Below are 26,794 nucleotides of genomic sequence, written 5' to 3'. Positions count from 1 at the left end.
TCTCCCCCATCCTATAACCTGCATTGGATTTTTCCTACCTAAATGCAAAACTTTAAAATTCATTTTATTGATTTTCATTTAAAATTCATTTTATTGATTTTAGCCCAGTTTTCCAGCCTGTCAGGGTCTTCCTGTATCTTGTTTCTGTCTTCTTCTATGTTTTCAACCCCTCCCAATTTAGTATCATCTGCAAATTTAATAAGCATTCCCTCTATTCCTTCATCCAAATCGTTTATAAAGTTGTTGAACAAAACAGGTCCCAGGACAGATCCTTGAGGCACTCCACTTGTCACTTCTCTCCAAGAGGATGAGGAATCATTCACAAGTACTCTTTGGGTGCAATCTGTCAACCAGTTACAGATCCACCTAATGGTAACAGGATCCAAACCACATTTTACCAAATTGTCAACAAGGATAGTGTGGTACCTTATCAAAAGCCTTACTGAATCAAGATAAACAATGTCTACAGCATTCCCCTGACCCAACAAGGTAGTCACTTTCTCAAAAAAAGAGATCAGGTTAGTCTGACATGACTTGTTCTTGAGAAAACCATGCTTAGTAATCACATCCATTTTTTTTAAATGTTCCAGGACCGACTGTTTGATTATTTGTTCTAAAACTTTTCCAGGTATAAATGTCAAGATGACGGGTCGGTAGTTGCCCAGATCGACTTTTTCCCTTCTTGAAGATGGGGACAACATTCATCCCCTTCCAATCTTCCAGCACCTCTCCTGTTCTCCAAGAATTCTCAAAAATAATAGCTAGAGGCTCAGAAATTACATCCACAAGCTCTTTTAAAATCCTTAGATGCAATTCATCTTGCCTTGAGGACTTAATTTTATTTAAAGAAACTAGGTGTTTATGTACTACCCCTATGCTGATCCTAGGTTGGAACTTCATACCCTCCTTATATGTTCTGTTTTTGCCATGTTGAGCACCGTTTCCCTCAGAAGAAAAGACTGAGGAAAAGTAGGAACTGAGCAGTTCTGCCCTCTCTTCATTACCTGTTACAATTTCACTTTCTTGCCCTTGCAATGGGCCTACCATGTCCTTGCTCTTTTTCTTACTCTGAACATAAGAAAAGAACCCTTTTGTTGTTTTTAGCATCTTTGGCCAGCCTAAGCTCATACTGAGCTTTAGCTTTCCTAACTTTTTCTCTACAAGCACTGGTGATTTGTTTATATTCATCCTTGGTTATAAAGCCCTCCTTCCAATTCCTAAAGGAGTCTTTTTTATTTATCAAGTCCTTAGAGAGCTGTTTATGGAGCCAACTCAGCTTCTTTAGGCTTTTTCCATTTTTTCTTCTCGTAGGAATCATCTGTGATTTAGCTTTCAGTATTTCACTTTTAAGAAACTCCCACCTCTCCTGAACCCCCTTCTTCCTAAGTATTTCTGACCATGGGATTTTACCTAGCATAGTTCTAAGTTTATTGAAGTTTACCTTTCTGAAGTCCAACCTATAAGTCTGACTACATATAGCTTTCCCCTTCCCTATGACTGTAAATTCCAAAATCACATGGTCACTACTGCCCAGGGTGCCCACCAGGGGTCATTTCGTAGAAAAATAGGTTGTGGAGCTCATCCAGGGAATGTTATGCAGCTGCAATACTATTCAATGGACAAGGAGGTGGAACTCTCAGAAGGAGGAGTGGAACTCTCAGAAAGGTTCAGGAGCTGTGCTCCTGTGAGCTCCCACTGAATCTGAGGCCTGGTGCCCACTATTTCCACTTCTTCAATCAATTATTCCTTGTTGGTGAGAATCAAATCCAAGATAGCAGATCCCCTTGTTTCCTTCACTTTCTGGAAAAGGAAGTTGTCAGCAAGACAAGTCAGAAATCTATTTGACTTCATTTTTATCAGAGCTGAACTTCCAACCGATGTCCGGGTAATTGAAATCTCCCATGATCACTGTATCCCTTCTCTTGGAAAACTTGCAGTCTGTTGTAGGAGTATCCAAGTCCTCTGCCTGGCTTGGTGGTCTATAGCAGATCCCCCACAATAATATCACTGTTATTTCTTACTCCTTTTATTTTTACCCAGAGACTCTCAAGTGAGCTGCCATGCTCAGATTCACATATTTCCTCACAAGTATATACCTCCTTCACATATACTGCTACACCTCCGCCCTTTCTCATTTGCCTGTACCTTTTAACTGTACCCCTGAATCCTAATATTCCAGTTGTGAGTGTCATCCCACCAAGTTTCAGTAAGACCTATTATGTCATAGTCTCCTTCCTGTATTAGGACTTCCAGTTTCTCCTGTTTGTTTCCCATACTCTCTGCATTAGTGTAGAGACATCGGAATTCACGTTTTATGCATCCCTAGGGTTTAGTTTCCATACACACCTGCAAGTTAACATTACTTAGTGTATGCGCCACTCTCTGCAAATCTTTAATGTTATTTTAACAGCCTGCCACTAGAAAGCCTACCAATGGCTGCCTTTTATGGGCAGGTACCCCCTGGTTTCACACTTGCACAGTGCTTTTGCCAGCCTTGTTTATCCTCACCTGAATTTGTACTACTCCTCTCCCCAGATGTAAGGATCCTTCCAGGCTTGGAACAATGCTGCTCAGTACCAAGGTGCTTCTCAGAGCACCCTTGTATGACTTGTATCAGACATACCCTCCATTACACCCAATGCCTTGCTTATCCCTATCTCTTATGAGCAATGCTCCCTATTCCTGCCAACTGATTGTGGCCTAACCTGTCTAAGACCAGGCCTAGTTAACTAAGCCCCCTACTTCCAAGACATCATGAAACTGGGGGGGGGGGGAGTTCCCCCCAAAAGCCGATCCGGAGAAACCCACAAAATTTCTGCTTGGCCTTTCAAAGCAACCAACTAATCCTGCAGTATCCTGCAAAGAGGTGCAAGGGTTGGCAGCAGTCAGCAAAAGCCTGCCTGGGAGGGGGTGTTGCTCTTTATGTAGTCACTTGCTGCACTTTTCCCATTGGCTGGAGCCTCTCTAGCACTGACCGGTTCTGCCTTGTGCCTCCTTTGAAAGAAGGGGTCAGGGCAAATGAATTCCTAGCACCACTGCCATGAGTTCCCTTTCTCAAGATGGAGTGGAACACATGGATTTTCCTTTGCCCCTGTGTCCTTATAAGAACTCTGTAAGGTCAGGCTATGAAACAGTGACTGGTCCAAGATCACTCAGCAAATTTTCCTACGTGATCTGGAAACAGAGGCCCCAAAACTACAGTTTTGGTTGCCTAATGGTTAATCCAGCCCTGAATAATTTTTTTTTTTTAAGTAAGTTCCACCTGAAACATTTACATGGCAGATTATGCACTCACCTGTTAACATATTGAAATATTCACGTGTCTTTAAGTTTGTATGATTCCCTCATAAGCTGTCAGGAACATGGTGGGTGGTGACTGATTGTGTGGGTGTGATACCATCTGTGGTGAGTGAATCTGCCATTACAGCAAAGGGTGATTAAAAATTCACCACAGGGATGTCCTTTTCACATAAGAAATAGTCCCAAATTCAGCAGGACTTACCCTAACTGGAACTAATTCTAGGTACATTTATTCTTACCACTTTCCTTTCCTTTTTTTATCCTTTCAAGGAGTTCAGGGCCATGTTCATGGTTGGCCCTTCCTCCATTTTATCCTCACAGTAATCTTGTGATGTAGGCTATGAGCCAAAAGTTATCCAGTGAGCTTCATCACTGAGTAGGGATTTGAACCCTGGACTGATTCTCCACTAGCCTTACCTTGCTCTTACGCTCTTCTTCTCCGCGGGGTTTCTGTTGGATTTTGCACAAGCTGCCGCAAGGCTGCAACCCGCTCCGCCTCTTTCACACAGCAAGCAAGATCCTCTAAAAACCAGTTTCTGTTTGTCAGGCAAAAGAGGCGAAGCAAGTTGCAGCCTCAGGGCAGCTTGTGCGAAATCCAACAGAAGCCCCGCGGAGAAGAGGAGAGTGAGAGTGGGGTAAGGCTAGTGGGAAATTGGTCCTGGTCTCATATCTTAGTTTGGCAAGCTGGCTTTTGACTGTCTCTGAATGTATGTTGTGGCCAATCAACTGTTCATACCACTTTATAATCACTCTTTTTAAAACCTAATTTAAATGCAAATTAAGTACAAACTTCTTTTTTTCCAGCTGTGCAAAATGAACGGGACAGGATAAGTACAAGACGGAGCACGTCCGATGGTAGTAACAGTCCTTCTATTAACACGCTGTCCCAGGCTGAAGTTCTTTCTCGTCAGGTACAGCATAAAGGCCTAATGGGCTAGCTTGACCTTTTGAATACTTTCTGTGTTGATTATATATAAATGAACCTACCCTTTTCAGTTTGCAGCACTGAAATAAGAAAGGAAGTTTTGCTCAAGAATACAGTTCTTTTTGAGTGGCTTTTACAATAATGCCTTATGCACTTTCAGAATACTTAACAACTGATTTGGAAAAGGCCATTAGCCCCTGTCAGAAGTTTCATAAGGCCCCTTAAAGTTTCAGATTTCTCCATGTTGGAATATCCTGTCAAGACCTAGTCTGATAATTCCTCACTCCCTTTTCTGGTATTTATTGACCTTTGGGTGCCACGTTCCTTCACTTTTTGTTCTATAGACCATGGCATTGTTCTGTGGCTAGATAACTGATTGTTGGGAAGAAGAAAGTCTGCATTGCCTAAATGCATCTGAACTCAATGTTGGTCTGATAGCAGGTTTTACAAACTCTAGACTTGGTGGCTGCTGTTTTTGTTGTCAAACACATGCAGAGATGGCAGGGTTGGACAGCATCCCCAAGGAAGTTTTTGGATCTTCTTCGTGGTCTCTGTGCATCACACTGATGGGAGTAGGCGCCAGCGCCGATCTCGATCGGTAAACTTCAAAGCTGCAGATTTCCGCGCCGACGTCCCAGTGCGCATGCCCAGAAGCCCCCACCGCGCATGCTCACTGGGACGGGAGCGGACATCCCTCCAGTTTTCTTCTGACCGCTGCGCTGATCAGTCGATCTCTCTGCTACGGTCGGTGAACTTCGTTCTTTTCTACTTTTGCATTGTTAGTATAGTATAGCTAGTTGTAGTATAGTTGTAATATAGTTATTAGTATAGTTAGTTGTTAGATAGTGTAGCTGCGGGAGAGCGGGGTTGTTTTTTTCTGCCCTCCAGCCCCCCCTCCCTTTTTCGTTTCCCGCCGGTGTATCTTTCCTCGCATGGAAAGACGGTGGGGATTTTTTCGCCGCTGCTCCTCATGTGGGAGTAAAATTGCCCCACCAGACGGACACTCGCTGTGCCTGTTGTGCCTGGGAGAGCAGCATCGGCCTGATTCCTGCGTGCAGTGTGCCAAGTTTTCAAAACAAACCAGAAAGAACAGGGTGGCACAGCTCGCGGCGGCGCTGATGGAGCAGGCACTCTCCCCACGCAGAACGTCCTCGGAGCAGGCTGAACCTCCGACTGGTCAGGTGGACCAGTTGATGTCAAAGTCGGTCGATACTGACCACCCTCCTTCCGATGCCGATCGCCCTCGGAAACGTTCGGGCTCAGCTGTTACTTCGGAATCCTCAGCGCCGACAAAGCGGCATAAGGAGGATAAGGGGGTGCCTGCGGAGAAGGGGAAGAAACATAAGAGACTGGAGAAGCTGAGACGTAGCCAATCGGCAACTCATTCGTCTCCTGCGTCCCCATCGGACCCGACGGCACCGGTCGTTCCGCCGCTGAAGCTCTTTGCCTCGCCTGTCCGTCGGCCGAGTCCTCCACTAGCTTCAATGTCGACCCAATTGGTCATTTCAGACTCGGACTCCGAGATTGAGCCCGCCCAACGTTTCGGCACTGACGGAAGTCCGCTCGGTCGACTCACCCCGCATGCTCGAAGCCCTTCCGCTCGGCAGCGGGACCAGCACCGGGATCGATCCTCTAGCAGCCACTCCCCTCGCTACCGAGAAGGGGACCGCTCGCCACGTCGCTCGGCATTCCGGATTCCATGGGACCAATGACAATGACAGTACTTGTATGGGGCCTACCCCATGCAACCTCCTTTCCCGTGGCTTCCCCCGAGGCAGATGGACTGGGACCAGGCCTCAGAAACATCGTATTGGTCCCAAACATCTTATCGAACCCAGAAGCGTGCTTCGTCGGTGTCGATATCGAAGCCCCCTGAGGAAGAACATCTTAGCCATCAGAGAGAGCCCAAACAGCGCACCCCTTCGGTGAAGGAGAAGACTGCCACGGCTATTCCGAGGTCCCCAAGGGTGCATCGTCAGTCTGAGCTCTCCGACTCCCCAGGGGCGTCTCCAAGGTCCTTGGACGGCTCCTCACCTGACAGAGAAGCCTTTTTGCATGGGGAACCTTCCCCACTGTTAAAAACGTCGGAGGAGCAGCCCATCTTGCCCTCGGAAGACCTCAAGTCTTACGGTGACCTCATCAGAAGGATGGCACAAACGCTTTCACTTCCCACGGTGCAGCTGCAGCCGGTGGTAACGGACACTGTTTTTGACATCGTCCAACAGGACACTTCCACGGCGGTAGCTCTGCCACTCACTAATGTAATGCTACAGACTGCTAAGTCCTCCTGGGACAAGCCAGCGTCCACGCCTGTGTCTTCACGCAGGCTGGACCATATGTACCGGATCCAAGAAACCTCGGCAGAGTTTCTTTATGTCCATCCCAAGCCCAACTCTGTGGTAGTGTCGTCGTCCTCCAAGGCGAAGAAGACACACTCCACACCGCCAGATAAGGAGGGCAGGAAGCTGGATGCAATGGGCAGGAGGCTGTACTCTGCGGGCTCCCTGGGAGTCAAGATCGCTAATTATGCAGCATGCATGGGCAGGTACCAGTATGCTCTGTGGGACCAAGTATCAACCATCCTGAGTTCCCTTCCTGAGCAGAGCCGGAATGCCCTCAAGAGTCTCCAAAAAGAAGGCATGACTTTGGCGAAGCAGCAGCTTAACTCCGCCAAACACTCAGGGGATACGTGCGCAAAAGCTTTGACCACTGCCATTTCCTTGCGAAGGCACTCCTGGTTGAGGTCCACTGCTCTTCAGCCAGACACACAGGCCTACGTGGAAGATCTCCCGTTTGACGGCACGGGCCTCTTTAGCTCAAACACAGACTCAGTCCTGCAGGAGCTGGATAAAAGCATCAAAACATCCAGGAACCTGGGGGTTTCTGGGCCTTGCTCGCAAGCCAAGCAGCAATGGCCGAAGACGTGGCAAAAGAAACCACACTCCAAATCCCCGGACAGGCTGTGGCGTTCGAAACCAGCGACGTTTACCAGACCTCCTTATCAGGCTAAGCTGAAGTATTCCCCACCTTCCGCCCAAACGTCTTGGCAGAAGGGCCCCAAGCAGCGCAAACAGGGCCTTTGACTGCCTACCATCTTTGAGCAGCCCTGTGGACTCAGACCTTATCCGCCTTTCCAGTTTCTTTCCAGCATGGTCCCGTATTACATCAGACCACTGGGTGTTATCCATAATCCAGTGGGGTTATGGAATAGAGTTCTGTCATCCTCCACCCACCCTGAGGTTTGTCTCCACCGCACCCTCGCAGACCCTTCGGGAGGAGGTCCAGTCCCTCCTCCTCAAGCAGGCCATCGAGCGGGTCCCCACGAACCAATGGGGTCTCGGCTTCTACTCCCGATACTTTGCGGTCCCAAAACGGGATGGCGGCCTTCGGCCCATTATGGACTTGCGGGCTCTAAACGTGTTTGTGAGGTGCGACAAGTTCCGGATGGCTTCGCTGCCCTATATTCTTCCTCTTTTGGGGCACGGGGATTGGCTGGCCTCGCTGGATCTGAAGGATGCTTATTTTCACATCTCTATCCATCCCCTCCACCGGAAGTTCTTACACTTCACTGTCGGAGACGACCACTTCCAGTACCGGGCCCTGCCCTTTGGGTTGTGCACAGCTCCAAGAGTGTTCACCAAAACTATGGTGGTCATCGCCGCCCACCTGCGGCTGCAGGGAATAACTCTCTTCCCGTACATCGACGATTGGCTCCTGGTGGCGGAGTCAAGAGAGATGCTACTGCGGCACATCACCACCACCCTAGCTTTGGTGGACGAGTTGGGGCTTCAGATAAACCAGAAAAAGTCCCATCTTCAGCCTTTCCAGAGAGTACAATTCATTGGGGCGATCCTGGATATGCGCGCATGCAGGGCGTTTCTTCATCCTGATCGGACAGACACCATTGTTCAAATGGTTTGCTCGTTTCAGCAGAATCTGACAGTCTCCGCTCGGAAGGTGCAGTGCCTCCTAGGACTCATGGCAGCGACAACCTCGGTACTCACCTTTGCGAGACTTCATATGCGAACCCTGCAGCTCTGGTTTCTCCGGAGCTTCAGGTGCAACCTCGAATCGCCTTCTCGCCTGCTGACGGTGCCGCTGGAGGTACTGTCGTTTCTCGTCTGGTGGGGAAAGAAGCGTCGCTTGATGGAGGGTGCACCCTTTCACAGACCAGAGCTTTCCCTCACGCTCACCACGGACGCATCCCTTTGGGGCTGGGGAGCCCACATGGGGGGGGACTGTGTGTGGGAGACCACTGGCCCAGCCATCATGGCCACCAGCACATAAACTTTCTGGAGTTGCTGACCATCTTCCATGCTATTCACTCCTTCCAGCCTCTTCTGGAGTGCAAGTTGGTGGCAGTGATGACAGACAACACCACCGTCATGGCGTACATCAACAGGCAGGGGGGCACGGTGTCCCGCAGATTTTGCCAACTGGCCATGCTAATTTGGGAGATGTGCAGATCTCTGGGGGTCTTCCTGCTGGCGACCCACCTCCCAGGGGACTGGAACATGCAGGCAGACTTCCTCAGTCGAGGGGGAGCCCTGCTCCACAAGTGGGAGCTCAACTGGGAGTTCCTGCGACCGGTCTTCCTCATGTGGGGGACCCCGGTGCTGGATGTCTTCACCACGAGGTACAATGCAAAGTGCGAGCTGTTTTGTTGCAGGGAGGGGAGCGGCCCCCTTGGCCCTTGGGGACGGGCTCCTTGTGCCATGGAGATATCAAACAGTGTACCTTTTTCCACCCATCCCACTGCTCACCAAGGTGGTGCAGAAACTCTTGCGGGAACGACCGCGGGGAATCCTCGTGATGTCGTGGTGGCCGCGGCAACACTGGTTCCCCCTGGTCCTGCGCCTATCCAATGGGACGTACCACCAATTTCCTCAGGTCCCAAATCTCCTGCTCTCCCATCCCATCTCTCTACACCATGATGTTCCGCATCTGCATCTGACCGCCTGGCGTCTGGAGCCTCCCGGGTCTTGGAGAGGGCTCAGTTCGTCATGTTGAATTGCAGGAAATCTTCTACAAGGCGATCGTACGCGTCTAAGTGGGTGAAGTTCGCCAGGTTTGCTGCGGACCATACCTCGGAGCCCGGGACAGTGGGCTTACCTGTGATTTTTGACTTTCTGATTACTTTACTGGACAAGGGCCTGGCGCCATCCTCGGTCCGGGTTTAGCTAGCGGCCATCTCATCGGAGCATGCCCAGATAGATGGCCACTCAGCCTTTACTCACCCGGACACTAAGAGATTCCTCAAGGGCATGGCAAGGCTATACCCTGCAGTGCGGGCACCTTCCCCAGCATGGGACTTACCGTTAGTGCTTAAGGCTTTGGCGGGGAAGCCGTTAGAGCCGATGGCTACTTGCTTCCCTCAGCTCTTGGCTTGGAAGATAGCATTCCTGGTGGCTATTACCTCCGCCAGGCGGGTTGGGGAGCTGGCAGCGCTTAGATGCGATGCCCTCTACCTGGTCTTCTCCGCTGAAGGGGTGATGCTCTGCCCTGACATCACTTTTCTGCCTAAGGTGATCTCGCCTTTCCATCTTAACACGGAGATTTATTTACTGGTGTACTTCCCTTCTCTGGCTAACGACTCCGAAAGCTGTCTGCATGCCCTGGATGTGAAGAGGGCGCTGTCCTTCTATCTACATCGTACTAACCCTTCCCGGAGGGACTCCAGGCTGTTCGTATCGTATGCTACGTCCTCTCTGGGACAGCGGATCTCTTCTCAGCGACTGTCCAAGTGGATTACAGGGACTATCCGGTTGTGTTACCTCCTGTGTAAAACGCCTCTTCCTGGTCCGCTTCGGGCCCATTTGACGCGGGTGGTGGCAACCTTGGTGGCTTTTATGACGGGAGTTCCCCTGCAGGACATCTGCAAGGCTGCCACGTGGTCCTCAGCACACACCTTTGTGTCGCACTATGCACTGGACCTGAAACGACGACAAGCTTCTTCTGTGGGCCGTGCCATGCTGCAGTCGGTTTCCTCTTGATGGACCGTCGCACCCTCCACCAGGTAGGTTTTGAGCTTGTTAGTTTCTCATCAGTGTGATGCACAGAGACACCATGAAGAAGATAAACAGGTTTCCTACCTGTAACTGATGATCTTCAAGTGGTCATCTGTGCAGTCACACTACCCGCCCTCCTTCCCCGCTGCTGACGGTCCCTCTGTGGGGCTAACGCGGCGTCCAGAAGGAGCTGGCGGGATGTCTGCTCCCGTCCCAGTGAGCATGCACGATGGGGGCTTCTGGGCATGCGCACTGGGACGCCGGCGTGGAAATCCGCAGCTTTGAAGTTTACCGATCGAGATCGGCGCTGGCGCCTACTCCCATCAGTGTGACTGCACAGATGACCACTCAAAGATCATCAGTTACAGGTAGGAAACCTGTTTTTCTGTGTTGTTTTCTCAAGCAAAGAGCATCATATTCCAGAGGGAAGTGGCAACTGATACTTGCTGGTTTTACTTTGCATTTGGTGCTTACTGTGTGGTTTTGGTTTAGTGGTTTTAATCTTTATCACTTCTTTTTTAATTTTTTGTGCTAAGATGCTTGTACACTGCCTTAGTCTACTGTGAATGGCTAGGTTTTTAAATACATCTATGAATAGGTTCATCCAAGAGAAATAACTTTCTATGGCAAGACCTTGCCTCAGGAGTGCCCCCATTCTTCTCTGCTCCTGCTACTGCTGGGGAGGGAAATGGTGTGTGTATGAAACAAATGGTTCCAAAATTCTAGGTTTTTTTTAAAAAAATACAACCAACTCAAAATGGAATCCTGAACCAGTAAGGACACTCCCTAAAATATAGGATAATGGAACCAGTGCCCTCCTTGAAATATGGATACTAAATCAATATGGTTTTTTTTAACTGCACACACCTAGTTATAATAATTGGAGGTCTTAATTTTTTTTTTACATTTCTCCTTGATGAGCAGATCCCTATTTCGAGCCCTGGTGGTGGTACTGATATCAATGTTAAGAAAATTGCCAGTATTAATGATGTCTGTGAATCAATGAAGCAACAACTTTTGGTCCTTGTAGAATGGGCAAAATATATTCCAGCTTTCTGCGAACTACGATTGGATGATCAGGTATGACTTAATGCATTAGAAAGTTTTAATTATGTTGGTATGGGGGTTACATGACTTCTGAGGGATGATACTTTCTTTAGTTTACCTTTAAGAGAAATCTATACTAATAAGCAAGAACCAGAATCGACAAGCCTGTGACATGGCAAAACTGTCTAGAGATGAGCTAGTGCTTCTTATTTCATTTTCAAATGTTTATCTATATTTTTGTCTGTAGCTTTGGTTTTCTACTTTATGATGTCTATTAATTTGTATTGTGTACATCTGCTGTATATTCTTATATACAGTATACATTATATAAGGTATATACAGCATATAGAGTACTAATTTTGTGTGTAATATATATTGCAAACGTTTATAATGTGAATTTCTTTCTTGCTGAGACTCAGGTCAGATTATGCAGTGTTAAACAATGCAGTCAATAGCATGAGACATCCAATGAACAGTGTGATAGGACTATGATTGCAAAAATCAGGGAAAATGCAAATAAAATTAGATGTGATATGTCATAAACAATACAAAAATAGGACTATAAAAGTAGAAAAAATGTAGTAAGGGCATAATAAGAAATGGACTGCAGTCAAGTTCCCTTTGTATGAGCACTCTTGTGAACCAATTCATCATGCTACAGCTGTAGTCCCTTTATAAAAATGCCCTTGTTGTTACCAAGTGGCAGTCTCCTATTTAATTGGGGGAAATTAGCTTAAGTAGACAGAATGTGAGGGGATAAATAGGATTCTCCATCAATGTTTATGGAGATTTTTCCCTTAAGAGAACTTTCAAATAAACCAGACAGATTTTCAGCTGGAAATGTTTTTTATTGAAAGAAATAACAGGGCAGTATACACAGACAAACACACTTAAAACACAGGCTAAGAGAAAATCTGGGAGGAGAGGTCAGCAGGCAATATTGGGTAAGGCTATAATTACCAGTTTCAACAAAAGAGGTCCATGGAAATAGCAGCAAAACAACCAGTGTTTCACAGAGGGAAGAAAAAAAGGCCCAAATGGATTTGGGTGTGTGTGTATGGTTTCCAAAACACACACGTACAGACTGCTGGCTAGGGACTCCTGAACAAGGCCAAATTCTCCCTGGGGCAGGCTGACATATCTGCCCCCAAAATAATAACTTGATGGATTTTTTGGAGTTGGACAATGACTTGGGGAAAACTCAGTGGGTTTATCTCAGGTGAACTATAGGCATTCATCATGCTTGATGACCCTGTAAGTACCTGATGGGTAAACCTACCATATTTGGTAAATAGTGCTAAGTTTTGCTTAATTAGGGTAAATGGGTGAAGGGGAAGTGAGGCTGGGTGTTGTGAAGATTAATCCAAGGTGAGGCAGTAGGTTCTTGGGAGACTCATTGTCCTAAATTATGCATCTCTCTAGGATGGAAAGGAGGTTGTTAGCTGGCCAACAACTCATACTTCTAAACTACATGTCCAGGCTAGTTTTCTGGCTGGCATCCATTTTGTGTCATTTTGGGCCAGGCAGTGTATTGCACTTATGATATTTGAGATTATATTGGAGGAGGATTGTTTATGATTTTCTAGCTATAAACCGCCCCTTCACTGAGAGGAGGGGTCTGACTGCTAACATTGTGAGCAGTTCTATTTTGCATAGTTTGCAGACTGATAAAAGTATTAGAATAATAGAGTTGGAAGGGACCAGGGTCATCTTGTCCAACCCCCTGCACAATGCAGAAAACTCACAAATACCTTCCGTCCTTCCATCTTCAAGCAGGGCATTCCACAAGGAGGGAGCCACAACAGCAAATCCACAAGTTCAGGCACCTGTCATTCTTACCCATTAGCAGTGTGATACCTTGAGAAAGCATTGTTCAGATGAGTGAAACTGTCATGACATAACATAGCAGGAGAGGTAGCTGGCCTGCAGATATGATGGCCAGGAACGGCTTCATATGTGATAACCAGTACTTTGAATCAAACTTGGAAAATGACAGATTACCAATGGCATGATAGTAACTGAGCTGAGGCATTCTGAACCAAATGAAGTTTTCAAGTTGACTTCATGGGCAGACCCTTGTAAAGTGTATTACAATAATCTATAATTATTACAATAATCTTGAGGTCATGGTGGCATGGATCCATGTGGCTGTATTGGCCAGTTGAAGACAGGGAGCCATCTTCCAGGCTAAATGATGGAAGAAAGCCTTTTTGTAACTGCATTAACTTATTTCTTCAGAAATAACATTGAGTCTAGTATAACTTAAAGACTCTTCTGAAGCAAGAGTCAGCTGAAGCCCAGTGAATATGGGAAGCATAATGTTCTTTTTATTGTTCTGAAGTAGCATCTCCTCCATCTTTTCAGGATTCAGTTCCAATTTGTTCCTCTTTAGCCATTTAACAACAGCAGTCATATGGTAATGATGAAAACTCTGACCAGTTCATGTTAAAAATGTGTGATGAAGAAACAGAAAATGTCATGGAAATAAAAAATAAAAAAATGGGCTTGATTTGCACAAGGGAGAAGTGAAACACTGCCATCCCTAAGAACTGTTTCCTGGGGGCAAGCCCCATTGAAGAGACCCAAGTAGGATTCTGAGTAGAACCTGTTTATGCTGCCCCTCTCTGAAGGATTGTTGTGGAGAAGTTGCAGGAATAAAAAATTTAAAATCATTCTTAAGCTGGTCAAATAATGTTTACAGATTTGGGTCAGAAATTACAGAAATTTAGTGGGATTGGGTACAGAGCAGAACAGGATCAGTTTCCAGAATATCACACAACAGTGTCAAAAAGCCAGAAAAGGAAGACATTTGTGGAGGATTTAAAGCAAAGAAGAACTACAGTCCAATGAAAGAAAACTAGATTTAGGAAGAATCTAATTTCCCTGAGGCACAGTCAAGGTCCTCCATAAGGGGAAATACCAGCACCTGCTTCCTTCTTTGTTTTTAAAGGGCTGGTGGGAGACCGAAGCCAGTGAGGTCAGAACAATTATATTATTACCATATGCAAGAAACAGAACTCAGGGAAAGAATGCTCCTTTTCATGAGGTCTTGAAATGTCACACACATGTGATTACAAGTTGGGATGCGTGCACAAAAAACAAAGGGACAATAGAGTGAACTTGCAGCTAAAGAATAAGTTCCCATTGTATCTTGAAAGCAGAAAGCCCTGCCTTCAAAATAACTTGCTAATTGAGCTGTAGCTTGAAATAGTAGCAAGAGCTGGCATAGATGATTTATCTGCATCCACTTGCATCTTTTCGATTTTACCATAGTTTATTATATGTCCATTCTTTTTGAAGGTTGCTCTGCTGAGAGCACATGCTGGAGAACACTTGTTGCTGGGAGCAGCAAAGCGCTCTATGGTTTACAAGGACATTATTCTTTTAGGTAAGACTATTTGATTTTAGAAAATGCATGATGCTCTAGCCTTCTTCTAATTAATCATAAGACAGCAGTATTAGTTTCCAGGTGCAGCAGAAAAGAAGGTGTATACTTACCAAAGGCCTGAAGTCTGGTCTGCCTATGTGTGAGGGGGAAGAATATATGGGTATAGCGCCCAGAATTTCTATCACAGCAGTGGAATTGTACAGTAGGCCTAGGACTGGGATCTTTCCTCCATGCATTGAGGGAAGTATGCATATCTGGCATATGCTCGGAATGAAATGCAGAGGGCTTACCTTTCAAGACTGGGAGGAATGTGTATCTCAGGTTATAACTCTATGCACATATGGGAGGGAGTATCTGAGATTGTTTTCTCTTCTATAATCTACCCTATTTGAGTTCCCAGTATAGCTGCATGCAGTATACCCATCTTATTATAATATATATCCAAGGATTTGTTTTCATAAAAATGATGGTTTCAGCCCTGCACAAATTTATGAACTGAAATAATGTTGTTCACAATGATATGCTCATATAGGAGTGCAATTGTGTGCTGGTGCATTATACTTGGTATATATTCAGTACATATTCCTATGCAGAAATGTGCTGTAGAAACTGCTGCTGAATTTGGCAGCTTCAGCTACTGTTAGTAATACTGATTGCATTTTATTTCTCGAGGCAACAATTTTGTCATCCATCGCAATAGTTCTGAAATTGAGATAAGCCGAGTAGCAAACCGGATTTTGGATGAGATAATACGACCATTTCAAGAAATTCAGATTGATGACAATGAATATGCTTGCCTAAAAGCCATCGTCTTCTTTGATCCAGGTGTGTTTCAGATCCTACCACCCCCCCCCCTCCAATTGTAATATATAGGACAAATCAGGGACTCTTTCTAACAATCCTGGGAAGAATTTAACCTTTCTGGAAATCTAGCAATACCGTAATCTACATATCTTTTATTGGGGGAAAAAAAGGCTTGGTGGTTATGCTATCCTACATGTAATACTGGGTTGGATTCTATGTACAATAAGAAGGCCTTAAGACATAATTTCCCTGTCTTCCCCTTTCGCCAGCAGCATTCCGAGACCTCTAAAAAGCAAATGTCAGAGGGAGCAACACAGACACATATCTGTGTCAGGAGATGCAGTTTAGATGGTATGGTACAGGGAGTTGTGTAAGGCAGAGAAATCACCCTTCCTTTCCCTTTTATGAGTGGAATGTTTGTTCAGTTACACTTTCTATATGAGTGGGCAAGGAAGATGGAACAAATTTGCCTGATTTCTTCCTTCTCACTGTGCGAATTTCCCTGCAAGGCTGCCCAAACCTCAGCACCAGCTTTTGTGGGCCAAATGGGGTATTGGACAAAAACAAAAGCAGGAAACAATCTGATTTGGCACTTGGGTTCATTGGATCTGGCCTAGTTCATGTTTCAAGACTATCCAAATGCAGACTCACATAGACCATTGGGCTGGAGCATTTTGAGTAATTAAAATTACTAGAGGAGTTAATCCAAGACCTGGGGCTCCTAAGGTGCTTGGAGTACATTGAGTTTTCTTGCCCTGGACGTGGATCAGGCCTACTAAGTATGATGAGTGTGAGTTCTCATGTCACCTTCTTCTGCACTTCTGTTGGCTGCGGCATTGCCAGCAGCACTGTGAATTGGTTGGCTTTCTCCTAGCTACCAGCAGCTCAACAAGGTGGTGGTATATTAAAGGGCTATTCTATCCAGCCTTGTCCTTTAGGGCCCAGGCAGACCTCATCCCTGGCATTTCTCTCTTTAAATGTTAGGCCTCATCTTTCCCACAACCTCTCGTGGATAGCTACATAGAAGAATGGTTTCTTGATGCCATTTTTGAAAACATACCTGAACATTTTTTGTTTCTTTTTTATATATATTCTTATATAATGTCCCCTCTGTTTCAAGATGCAAAAGGACTGAGCAACCCAACAAAGATCAGGAACATGAGATTTCAAGTCCAGATCAGTTTGGAGGATTACATTAATGACCGCCAGTATGACTCCAGAGGACGGTTTGGGGAGCTGCTGCTACTTCTGCCTACTCTCCAGAGTATTACCTGGCAAATGATTGAGCAAATACAGTTTGTGAAGCTGTTCGGAATGGTTAAAATTGACAGTTTACTTCAGGAAATGTTACTAGGAGGTAAATGTGTTAATAAGTTTTAAGAAACGTTCTTCTATTTACTATGTTCAAATGAGTTGAGATGGGGCAGGAAGAAATAATTTGTTTCTCAGGTGAGAAATGCTTACTTTCTTCCTCCATTGGCCTGTGATATTGGACCTCTTCTGCCAATAGGAGTAGATAGTACTTACCCAGTGGACCGTTGACCTGATTCAGTATATCAAAGTTTCAAATGCATCATAAGTTATGAATTTGGAACCTTTGGTTCCAGTTGGAGGTGCAGTAGTAGGACTGGGGGTAGGTTAGGGTCCTGATCCTCAGAGTCCAGACTCCTTTCACCTCCTTATAAGATCTTTATCTTTTGAAATCTGGAAAGCATTGCTCAGCATTAAAATATTTTTAATTTTAATGCCACTGCTGTCTTGTCTGTGACTTTTCCTCTTTGGGTTTAAAATATTTCACAGCATTTCCCATGCTGTTTTATTCACTTTTTCCATTCCCAACATGCAAAAGGTATTACATGTCTATCAGCATTATTGATCATCAAGGCTTATAGAATGCAATTAAAAAGTAGAAGAACCACTTTGTTCATGATTAGCCAATAGTATCAATCTCAGCAAACCAGTACAGCCAGTCTACTTGAGTTTAAGCCCATTTCATATTATGAAATGGCATTAAATCTGTGTCAGTTACAGTATCCTATTTTCCCAGTTTGCTGATTAGACTGTGGTGTTCTGTTTTCTTAATTAACTTGGCCTAATTTTTCATAGATGAGAATCTGTACCTTTTTTACAAATAGCTAATGGAATATTTGCAAATGTGTCACAAAATCCAAAAGCAATTAAACATAGACAATGAAAATAAATACTGTATTTGTCTAATAAGTATCTAAAGGACAGTTTCTTTAATTGCAAATCAAAATATCTGTTAGAAATTTTACTTTAAAAACTTTATTTTTTCAACACATCATTTTTTCATTAAATTATAAGAAAACAGACCAAACAATACAGAAAAAAACTGTCACACATATATTCAACTGAAACAATGATTTAATGAAATCCTGTGGATCTATACTTAGATGCTGTACTTGTACCTGCTGAGAACCAATTTCCATGAACAACATGAAATAATGCAATTTAAAAGTTCTAATCCTTGTGCTAACTTTAAGAGGTGGCTGTTTTCATGTGATGCAAATGCCCCATAGCCTGCTCAACCCAAAAAGGGGTTGAATCCAATCTAAACTGGAAAGATCCACAAATACCTTCTTCTCACTCCAGAGCTTCCTGAGGGTCTCCCTGTCTGCCAGGAGCAACATTTTGAGCAGATCAATGTGCTGCAGTGGGAGGGGAAAGAGAGGAACTTTCTATTCCACTCTTGGAAAATTTAGTCTTGATCCAACCCCCTGAATAGTAGACCTTCCATTTATATCATTGCTTTACCAGCAAGCAGCACAGTTAAGTAATTGAGAAGCAGTTCCACAACTATAGTTAGAAAAATGCCTTTCTTGCAGTAGCGAGAACTTATTTGAACTGATGTATCCTTACAGGGACATCCAATGATGCCACAAATCTTCATCCAGTTCATCCTCACCTAGCCCAAGATCCAGTCACTGGGCAAACCCTGCTCATAAGTTCAGTGTCTGCTCCTATACATACAGAACAGATCTGTAAGTTGCTACAAATTCATTATTTGGATAATAACATTTGTATGTAATGTTATCTGATAGGGACCACAAGCATTCCTACTTACGGTATTCAAAGGGACGTACTCCCAGGTAAATATGCCTAGGATTGTGGTCTATAAAGAACAAACTGGTTATGAACTTGTCAAGGTCATTTCATGATTCTCTGCATGCACAGAATGTAGTATTCAACTGGGAAAAAAATTCTGAAGGATAAGAATTGCTGCTTGGGTCTCTTCAAATGGACTGTGGTTGGAGAAGATTTTTTTTTTTGCTTGCTTCATCTTGTTCCTGCAGTGCAGTTAGTAAGCAGGCCTAGTCTCTGATCAGTTAGGCTCACAGTAGGAATGAGTTACTACAGCAGAAGTAGGGCTATTGGTAAGCTTCATGAGATATGTAAGAACAAAGAACCATTCCTAAAGAGCCCATCAGTCACTGGAGTAGCAGGGATGGATTGTGCAGAGGGAAGCCTATGGGATGAAACAGCATAGCTGATAGTACATGGATTAGACAGCCAATTTGCATCTGGCTTTCTGCTATGTATAAGGGCAGTACAATATATGTATTTGTAGCCACAAAATGTTTGAGAATCCTTAAAATTTCTGGTTTATATATGAGCAGCACAGGCAGTAATATCTCCCCCCCCCCTTCCCCAATTGGCTCACTGAGTTTGAATAAAAATGGATGACTGCAATGTTTTCTTGGAGCAAATCTGGTACATTCTGTTAAAGCATAAAAACAGTTAATTGTAAAGAGAATTTGTGGATTAGAGCTATAACTGTTCAAACCAGAACGCCAAAAATGACATGGATATTGTAAGCATGATGTGAACATAGAATCTGTCATGCCTGCTGTTCATACTATAATCAAATTGATAATTTCTTCATTTTTCTTCTATCAGCAACACCTGAAACTCCACTACCTTCTCCTCCACAAGGCTCAGGCCAGGAATACAAGATACCTACAAACCAAGTTACGGTTATTTCTCAGCAATCTCTTCCAAAACAAAAGCCATTGTGATATTGATCAATACTTCTTTTTGTGGCACAAGCACTGTATTAAAACATCACTACTCTGGATGCTGAAAACTCAGGATAGATAATTTAGACCTGCTATTAAAAACACAAATACTGTTCCATTTGGAGATGGGTTTTTCATCATCTTTGCTAGCTTCCCACCACCACCACCACCACCCCCCCCTCCAACAACCTCGAATTCAGATGTAATTTGTGGATGCTAGAAGGTGACTGGGGGAAAAAAAGAAATATTTTCATTGTTTGCAATGCCTTTGAATAATAATTGAAGAGGTTTAATTTATTGTCCTTTTATACATATGTCATCTTCCAAAGTTTTGAAGTATGTATTTCTAGCAGAATGTAAAGCCTGATTTTAATAAAAATGCAGACTGAAATTTAGAAATAATGAAACAGCAGAAGCCAGCAGTTTTAACAGTTAATCAAAGCAAGTGTCTCATTTTCTTGAATATACAGTAGAGATTGGAAGCCAAAATACTTCCTGCCAGCATCTGATGTGACACATGTGCTCATCTAATATATTAAGTCTGAACACATGTATGTGGAAGAAGCTGCACTAATTTCAATGGCATCAATAAAGCCACTGCATTTACTTTTTAGAGGGCCCTTTTTAGAGAGTCAGTGACCTGAAAAATAAGGAATATATATTTAAATTTCAGAATAGGACATATGAATGGTTTGGAATTTTATAAATATAAAAAAATCCTGAGCCTGCTTTGCGGGAAGGACAGGATAAAATTGAAATAAATAAATAGTTATGCTAGAGTTTAGAGACATGGAGTGGGATATGATAAAGAAGTGGGGGGCCCAAAGGGACTTGTGGGGGACATCTCATTTTTATGTTTGTTTCACAAGTGACAACAATTAAGATATATGTTACAGTGCAATCATATGCAGAGTTACTCCAGTCTACGTCAACTTACTATCATTTTCCAGAAAACTATCATAGCATCCCCCCTCTTCCCACTTTCTTCTCTCCTTCCCCCTTGACAGCCAACCTCCAGTCTTTGGATTTAAGTATCTCCAGATTCCAGCCATAATGAGAATTAGATATATGGATGATAAATTTAAGAAGGGAAGTTTTGTGACACTTATAGCTCTGTGCTATGGATGTTTACTCAGAATCAAATTCCACTGATACTGGAGAAACTAAATATTAATAGGATTACACTTTTCTATCATATAATGTTGGTATGCCATTGAAAATTCAATCATATTGTCAAGCTTGACAGTATAGCCCAATTTATTGCTATTCTGTTATATTATAAGGAAGGGTTTTTAAAAATATCTTTCTCTGAAACATACTACTTCCTTTTGTTTCTGCACTATGCTGTGGGAGTTTTCATATTGTTTTCAAGCCCAGATAATAAATTGTTTACTTCTATGTTAATAGTGTTTGTTTTCAACTTTTATGTTTGTCTCCCCAAGTGGCAGAATTTAAGGTATATATTTTACAGTGCAATCCTATTTGGTTTTACTCCAGTCTAAATCCACTGATTAATCTTTAGGGGATTGCACTGTTTGTGAGCAATAGTTTGGAACACTGTCTCCAATGCTCAGTCTTGTAATTAGTGTTTTAATAAAATGAAAGCATGTATATTTAAAATTTTCTTACCAAACAATGTTTTATGCATTAAGTTATATATTATATGTTTACGTTCTCAAAGTAAGTTCCGACTAGTTAAGAAAGTACTTTGAATTATTTCCCAAAGTTGGTTTTTTCCCCTGAGCCCCAATTTCAGAATTTTTACATTTCAGGTATCTTGTGATGCTACACTATGGTTTTCTTCTCTGTAGTCTGGGCAATCTGATGCTAGCACAGCAGCTCAGCAAGGAGGTGAAAGGCTAACATTTTGATGCTTTAAGACTAGAGGTGGCCAAACTTGCATATTGTAAGAGCCACATTGAATAAATGTCAGATGTTTGAGAGCTGCAAGGAAGGAAGGAAGGAAAACTGATGGGAGTGAGTGAGAGGTAGAAATAAAGCAACTTTAGCTTTAAATGCATACTCCAAGCTGCCGGCTGGCTTGGCTTGGAGAAGTGATTTAGAGAAATGCCTTCTTCAAGCTGACTGATGGGGTGGTAGAGGCTTTGAGAGCCACACAATGTAAGAAAGAGCCACATGTGCAGTTGGCCACCCCTGCCTTAAGACTGCATGTGATTCTAAGACAATGATAAGACAACTTCGGAAAGCAAATGCATTTAGAAGGGTATAACTCTGGGCATTTTCGCACTGACCTTAATCGGCAGCGACATCCCTCTTCACCGCGCAGCATCTGCGCGGATTTCACACCAATTGCTGCGGAGCACCCGGAAGAGCCGCAAAGTCCCGCGGCTTTTGCGGCGCAAATGGAAACTGGTTTTGGGCGGTTTCCATTTGCGCCGCAAAAGCCACGGGACTTTGCGGCTCTTCCGGGTGCTCCGCAGCAACTGGTGCGAAATCCGTGCAGATCCTCCGTGGTGAAGAGGGACGTCGCTGCCGATTAAGGTAAGTGCGAAAACGCCCTCTGTTTAGAATGCACTGGAACTGTACTAGATTGCAGAATCCTATGTCTGCTTACTCAGTAGTAATTTTGTTAGGTTCAGTGCAACTTGCATACACACGGGGTTGAAGTCTCAGAAGTGAAACACCTTTTTTTTTTCCTAATTTCAAATATTGTTATCTATTTTATATGGTACACGTCATTGTTAAATAATAAGTATATTGTAATTTATTGAAAATCAGATTTATTTTGAAAGTGTGAAATTATTTTTGTAAGCCTAGTAGCACAAAATCAAAGTGACTGGCTTTGTGGAAATGGTTGATTATGCTGAGCTGTTTGACCTCTGATGTCATGGATGGATGTAGGCTGTGTGGCCATAAAATGGTTGCTGCAAGTGTTTTCAGATTGACTGCTTTTCATCAATGCTCAATAAACAGATATTGAAAACATATGAATGTTAAATGGGCCTTGAAGTAACTTTTTTTTGTTCCTTGTGTAATGTAAATAGTGATGTTGTTTTTTAAATTGGCTGTCATAGACCTAAGCAGGAGAAAGTTAAACTATATTGAAATCAGATGAGAACCACATCACAGTTCTTCCTACATCAGTGAGAGCTTTAATTAGGCTACATTCCTCCTATTCTTTACCCTAAAATTGTTCACTGCATTCCCTAGAATTTCTATGAAGTGTGAGTGATTTGAAGGCCATAGCTATTGTATTACAAGAAAAGGGGGGGGGGGGGGGGTTGAGGTCTCAAATCAGAAAAGAATATTTTTATTTGCTTCCTTCTTTATTCAGGAATTAAAGGTGTCCTCTTTTCTAAACCAGATGCTGTGTTTTAAATCTATGCAGGTTGGAACCTGCCACTTTATCTGCTGGCACCAGAGGAAGAAGAGGCCATCTTGCCCATTCTCTTCCTCCCCAAGGCACCCATCTCTTTTAGTGCAAGTCCATAATCCCTGGCCTTTTTGGTGGGTCAAAAGAGAACCCTGGCCCGTCTTGTACCAAGAGTTACACCCTTCTAACTTTGTGTTTTCTAAGAGAAAACTGAATAGACATATGGTGATGCATTATTAAGAATTTCTCTCTCCCCACTCCCCAGAATATTATGTTGAGACAAGGCCATTGGTTTCAGGGAATTTCCAGTTTATAATGACATGATCCATTACTCTGCAAAGTTTAGTAAGCAGTTCAAATTTTCAACATTCAGTGAAACAAAAAGAAATGGACAAGATTATGTTGCAGACATGGGAGGGTTGTATTTCACATTTAGTTGACCAGCACCTGGACAAAGAACCAGGTTTCTGTAGGGTTACTGTTCCATACAAGAGTTGTTTTCAATATGTGTACGCTTCATGTCAGGGATTATCATGAACCATGCCTTTTCCAGAGAGGTAGGCCTGTCAAAGCATCTGACTGAAAGGAAAGGTTCAATCTGAGGGAGGCAGTCCAAGCAGAGAAGCAGCTTGTAGGACTGAAGAAATCAAAGAAACGAGAAGACTTGTAGGACTAGGGAGCAGTGAAGAAACAGGCAAGGCAAGAATGGGGGGGATGGGGGGAGGAGACTGTATGAGCTCCTCAGACAAAGACCTGATCTACCATTGCAATAGAATGGAGCCTGTGTGTGAAGATTGCTATTTTTCAGTGTTAACAATTAAATCACTGCTATTTAAAAACAAGAAAACACCCTCCACACAACATAGCAGTTAAGAATTTTTTAGTGCAGTTCATTCCCCGATAAGTTTTCACCTGCTACTTTAATTTACAAACAGCTACAGAATTTAAAGTTCTCATTAAGGGACAAAAACCCACTCAGGCACTGATCCAGTTATGAGAGACATTGATCACAGCACTTTAAAAGAGTTTAAAGGTCTCACAATAGGTTTGCCTGACTGAATTTCCTGCGCTCAAAAGAGCAGGTAAATATAGTGCTGTATTGTGACAGGATGAGGAGATGGCGTAGGGCACCAATGGAGAACAGCAGATGGCAGGCTTGGGCACAATCTACTCTGGAAGCAACTTTCCCTAGTGGATTTACTTGTTCAAATGCCCCAATTTGTAATGGGAAAGGGAGTAAGGAACAGAGCACCCATGGATCACACAATGGCCGTTTTCGCACTCACGTTTTACTGGCGCCACGACCCTCCTGACGCCGGCGAATCTGCATGGATTTCGCACCAGAAGCGCCGGCGCACCCAGAAGCGCCGGCTACTTCCGTCGCTAAGCCAGCGCAAACGCAAATCGCAAAGATGCAGGAAAACGTTTGCGCTGGCTTAGCGACGGAAGTAGCCGGCGCTTCTGGGTGCGCCGGCGCTTCTGGTGCGAAATCCATGCAGATTCGCCGGCGTCAGGAGGGTCGTGGCGCCAGTAAAACGTGAGTGCGAAAACACCCAATGAGTTACTAAAGCAGAGAATGCTTTCAAGATAAGGTAATAAGGTAAAAGGGAAATCATTTTAAAAGATATAGCCGTGGTGGGAAGGGGGAATAGGTTTTCTCTTGACCTTTCTTTACATGAAGGCTATAGTTAATACTTTTTACACTGATTGTATCTGGGGGTGGGAGAAATCATTTTTAAAGAAGTTCTTGTGAATTTTGAATTATCAGTTTAGATACTTTAAAATGTGCCTCTTGGCTACAAGAATAATTTGGTATGAATTATGTTTCGAGGAGGTATATATTGTGCTTTGAGTTGAGAGCACAGAAGCAATACTCGGCTTTAGCTGTGTTAGTCCCAGAAAATAAATGTTGCATTCCAGCTATGTTTAAGATACAAAAAGCACTTCTGCATACCATACATGTGTCACAAAATGTTTTATTTGAATTCTAATGTGTGTAGATGGCATTATTATTAGTTTTAATTGTTGCAATAAATTCATCTTATGCTGTTTCAATTTATAAGAGAGTTTGAAATGTTTGGAGAGTTTGAAATGATTTCCCACTATTTTTGTATGTTCCGGGCCTAAATGTATAGCATATCTATATGTTTGTTACATAAGACCATTATACAGTAGTTGTAAAATCACTAAGTTGTTGGCAGGTGATTGCATGTATGACCTGAATGGATAGGCAAAAGTATTGGTCTTTATCTATTTAAGTAATTGTAAGCATTTTCTCCCAGAGAGGCCCAAAGAAGCTCGCTAAAAGGAGTAAGAAAAGTTTCCAACACAAATGGACAAAAATTTCATGTCAACCTGGGTGGAATGATACTGTATCATCAGTTTTGAACCATCAGTTTAGATACTTTAAAATGTGCCTCGGCCACAAAAATAATTTGGTATGAATTATGTTTCGAGGAGCTACATAATTTATACCAAATTATGTTTCCAGGAGGTACATACCGTATTTTTCGGACCATAAGACGCACTTCCCCCCCCCAAAAAAAAGTGGGGGGAAAGTGTGTGCGTCTTATGGTCCGAAGGTACGTACCTTCGGGGGGGGGGGTGATCCGCTGCCTCTGCCTCCGATCCAGCGCTTCCCCCACGCCTGCCTGCCTGACTCCATCTTCTTCAGGCAAGCGCTGGGATCGCTCCACGTGGCCCCACCGCAAACCCAGCGCTTCGCAAGTGCTGGCTGCGGAGGGGGCAGCGTGCTTCCTCCTTGTCTGTCTGCCTGGCTTCACCTCTGATGTTTAAAGCAAGCGCTGGGATCGGAGGGCAGAGGGAGCGATCCCAGCTCTTGCTTTAAACATCAAAGGTGGAGCCAGGCAGACAGACAAGGAGGAAGCACGCTGCCCTCTCCACAGCCAGCACTTGCGAAGCGCTGGGTTTGCGGAGGGGGCAGGTGCTTCCTCTTTGCCTGTGTGCCTGGCTCCACCTCTGATGCTTAAAGCAAGCGCTGGGATCGCTCCCTTTGCCCTCCGATCCCAGCGCTTGCTTTAAGCATCACAGATGAAGCCAGGCACACAGGCAAAGAGGAAGCACCCGCCCCCTCCGCAAATCCAGCGCTTTGCGAGCGCCGGCTGTGGAGAGGGCAGCGTGCTTCCTCCTTGTCTGTCTGCCTGGCTCCACCTTTGATGTTTAAAGCAAGAGCTGGGATCGCTCCCTCTGCCCTCCGATCCCAGCGCTTGCTTTAAACATCAAAGGTGGAGCCAGGCAGACAGACAAGGAGGAAGCACGCTGCCCTCTCCACAGCCAGCGCTCGCGAAGCGCTGGGTTTGCGGAGGGGGAGGGTGCTTCCTCTTTGCCTGTGTGCCTGGCTTCATCTGTGATGCTTAAAGCAAGCGCTGGGATCGGAGGGCGGAGGGAGTGATCCCAGCGCTTGCTTTAAGCATCAGAGGTGGAGCCAGGCAGACAGACAAGGAGGAAGCACGCTGCCCCCTCCGCAGCCGGCGCTTGCGAAGCGCTGGGTTTGCGGTGGGGCCATGTGGAGCGATCCTAGCACTTGCCTGAAGAAGATGGAGCCAGGCAGGCAGGCGCGGGGGAAGCGCCAGTTAGGAGGCGGAGGCAGCGGATCGCCCCCCGGGAGGAAGGTGCGTCCTATGGTCCGGAGCGCCTTATGGACCGAAAAATACGGTAATTCATACCCAATAATTCATACCTCCTCGAAACATAATTCATACCAAATTATTCTTGTGGCCAAGAGGCACATTTTAAAGTATCTAAACTGATGATTCAAAATGAGCCAGTTTGGTGTAGTGGTTAAGTGTACAGACTCTTATCTGGGAGAACCGGGTTTGATTCCCGATTCCCAACTCCTCCACTTGCACCTGCTGGAATGGCCTTGGGTCAGCCATAGCTCTGGCAGAGGTTATCCTTGAAAGAGCAGCTGCTGTGACAGTCCTCTCAGCC

At 44.4% G+C, this 26,794-nt stretch overlaps 1 protein-coding gene across 2 annotated transcripts in view; it reads left to right on the top strand.

Moving 5' to 3' along the window:
• Positions 1 to 20,899, top strand: part of HNF4G (hepatocyte nuclear factor 4 gamma) — a 46,800-nt gene extending 25,901 nt beyond the window's left edge. The window contains exons 4-10 of one of the 2 annotated variants that reach the window (XM_060243622.1): positions 4,105 to 4,211; positions 11,158 to 11,313; positions 14,581 to 14,668; positions 15,341 to 15,493; positions 16,593 to 16,829; positions 18,355 to 18,474; positions 19,391 to 20,899. In XM_060243622.1, coding sequence (XP_060099605.1) covers positions 4,105 to 4,211; positions 11,158 to 11,313; positions 14,581 to 14,668; positions 15,341 to 15,493; positions 16,593 to 16,829; positions 18,355 to 18,474; positions 19,391 to 19,509 — 980 coding nt within the window. In that variant the 3' untranslated portion in view covers positions 19,510 to 20,899. The remainder of the gene's footprint in view (positions 1 to 4,104; positions 4,212 to 11,157; positions 11,314 to 14,580; positions 14,669 to 15,340; positions 15,494 to 16,592; positions 16,830 to 18,354; positions 18,475 to 19,390) is intronic. The other variant, XM_060243623.1, reaches the window with a different exon arrangement.
• The last annotated feature ends 5,895 nt before the right edge of the window (positions 20,900 to 26,794 follow it).

Source organism: Heteronotia binoei, chromosome 7, assembly GCF_032191835.1.
Source record: "Heteronotia binoei isolate CCM8104 ecotype False Entrance Well chromosome 7, APGP_CSIRO_Hbin_v1, whole genome shotgun sequence".
In the NCBI taxonomy this organism is placed as follows: domain Eukaryota; kingdom Metazoa; phylum Chordata; class Lepidosauria; order Squamata; family Gekkonidae; genus Heteronotia; species Heteronotia binoei.
The sequence above is the reverse complement of the archived record's forward strand: the minus strand, read 5'-3'. Positions and strand labels throughout refer to the sequence as shown.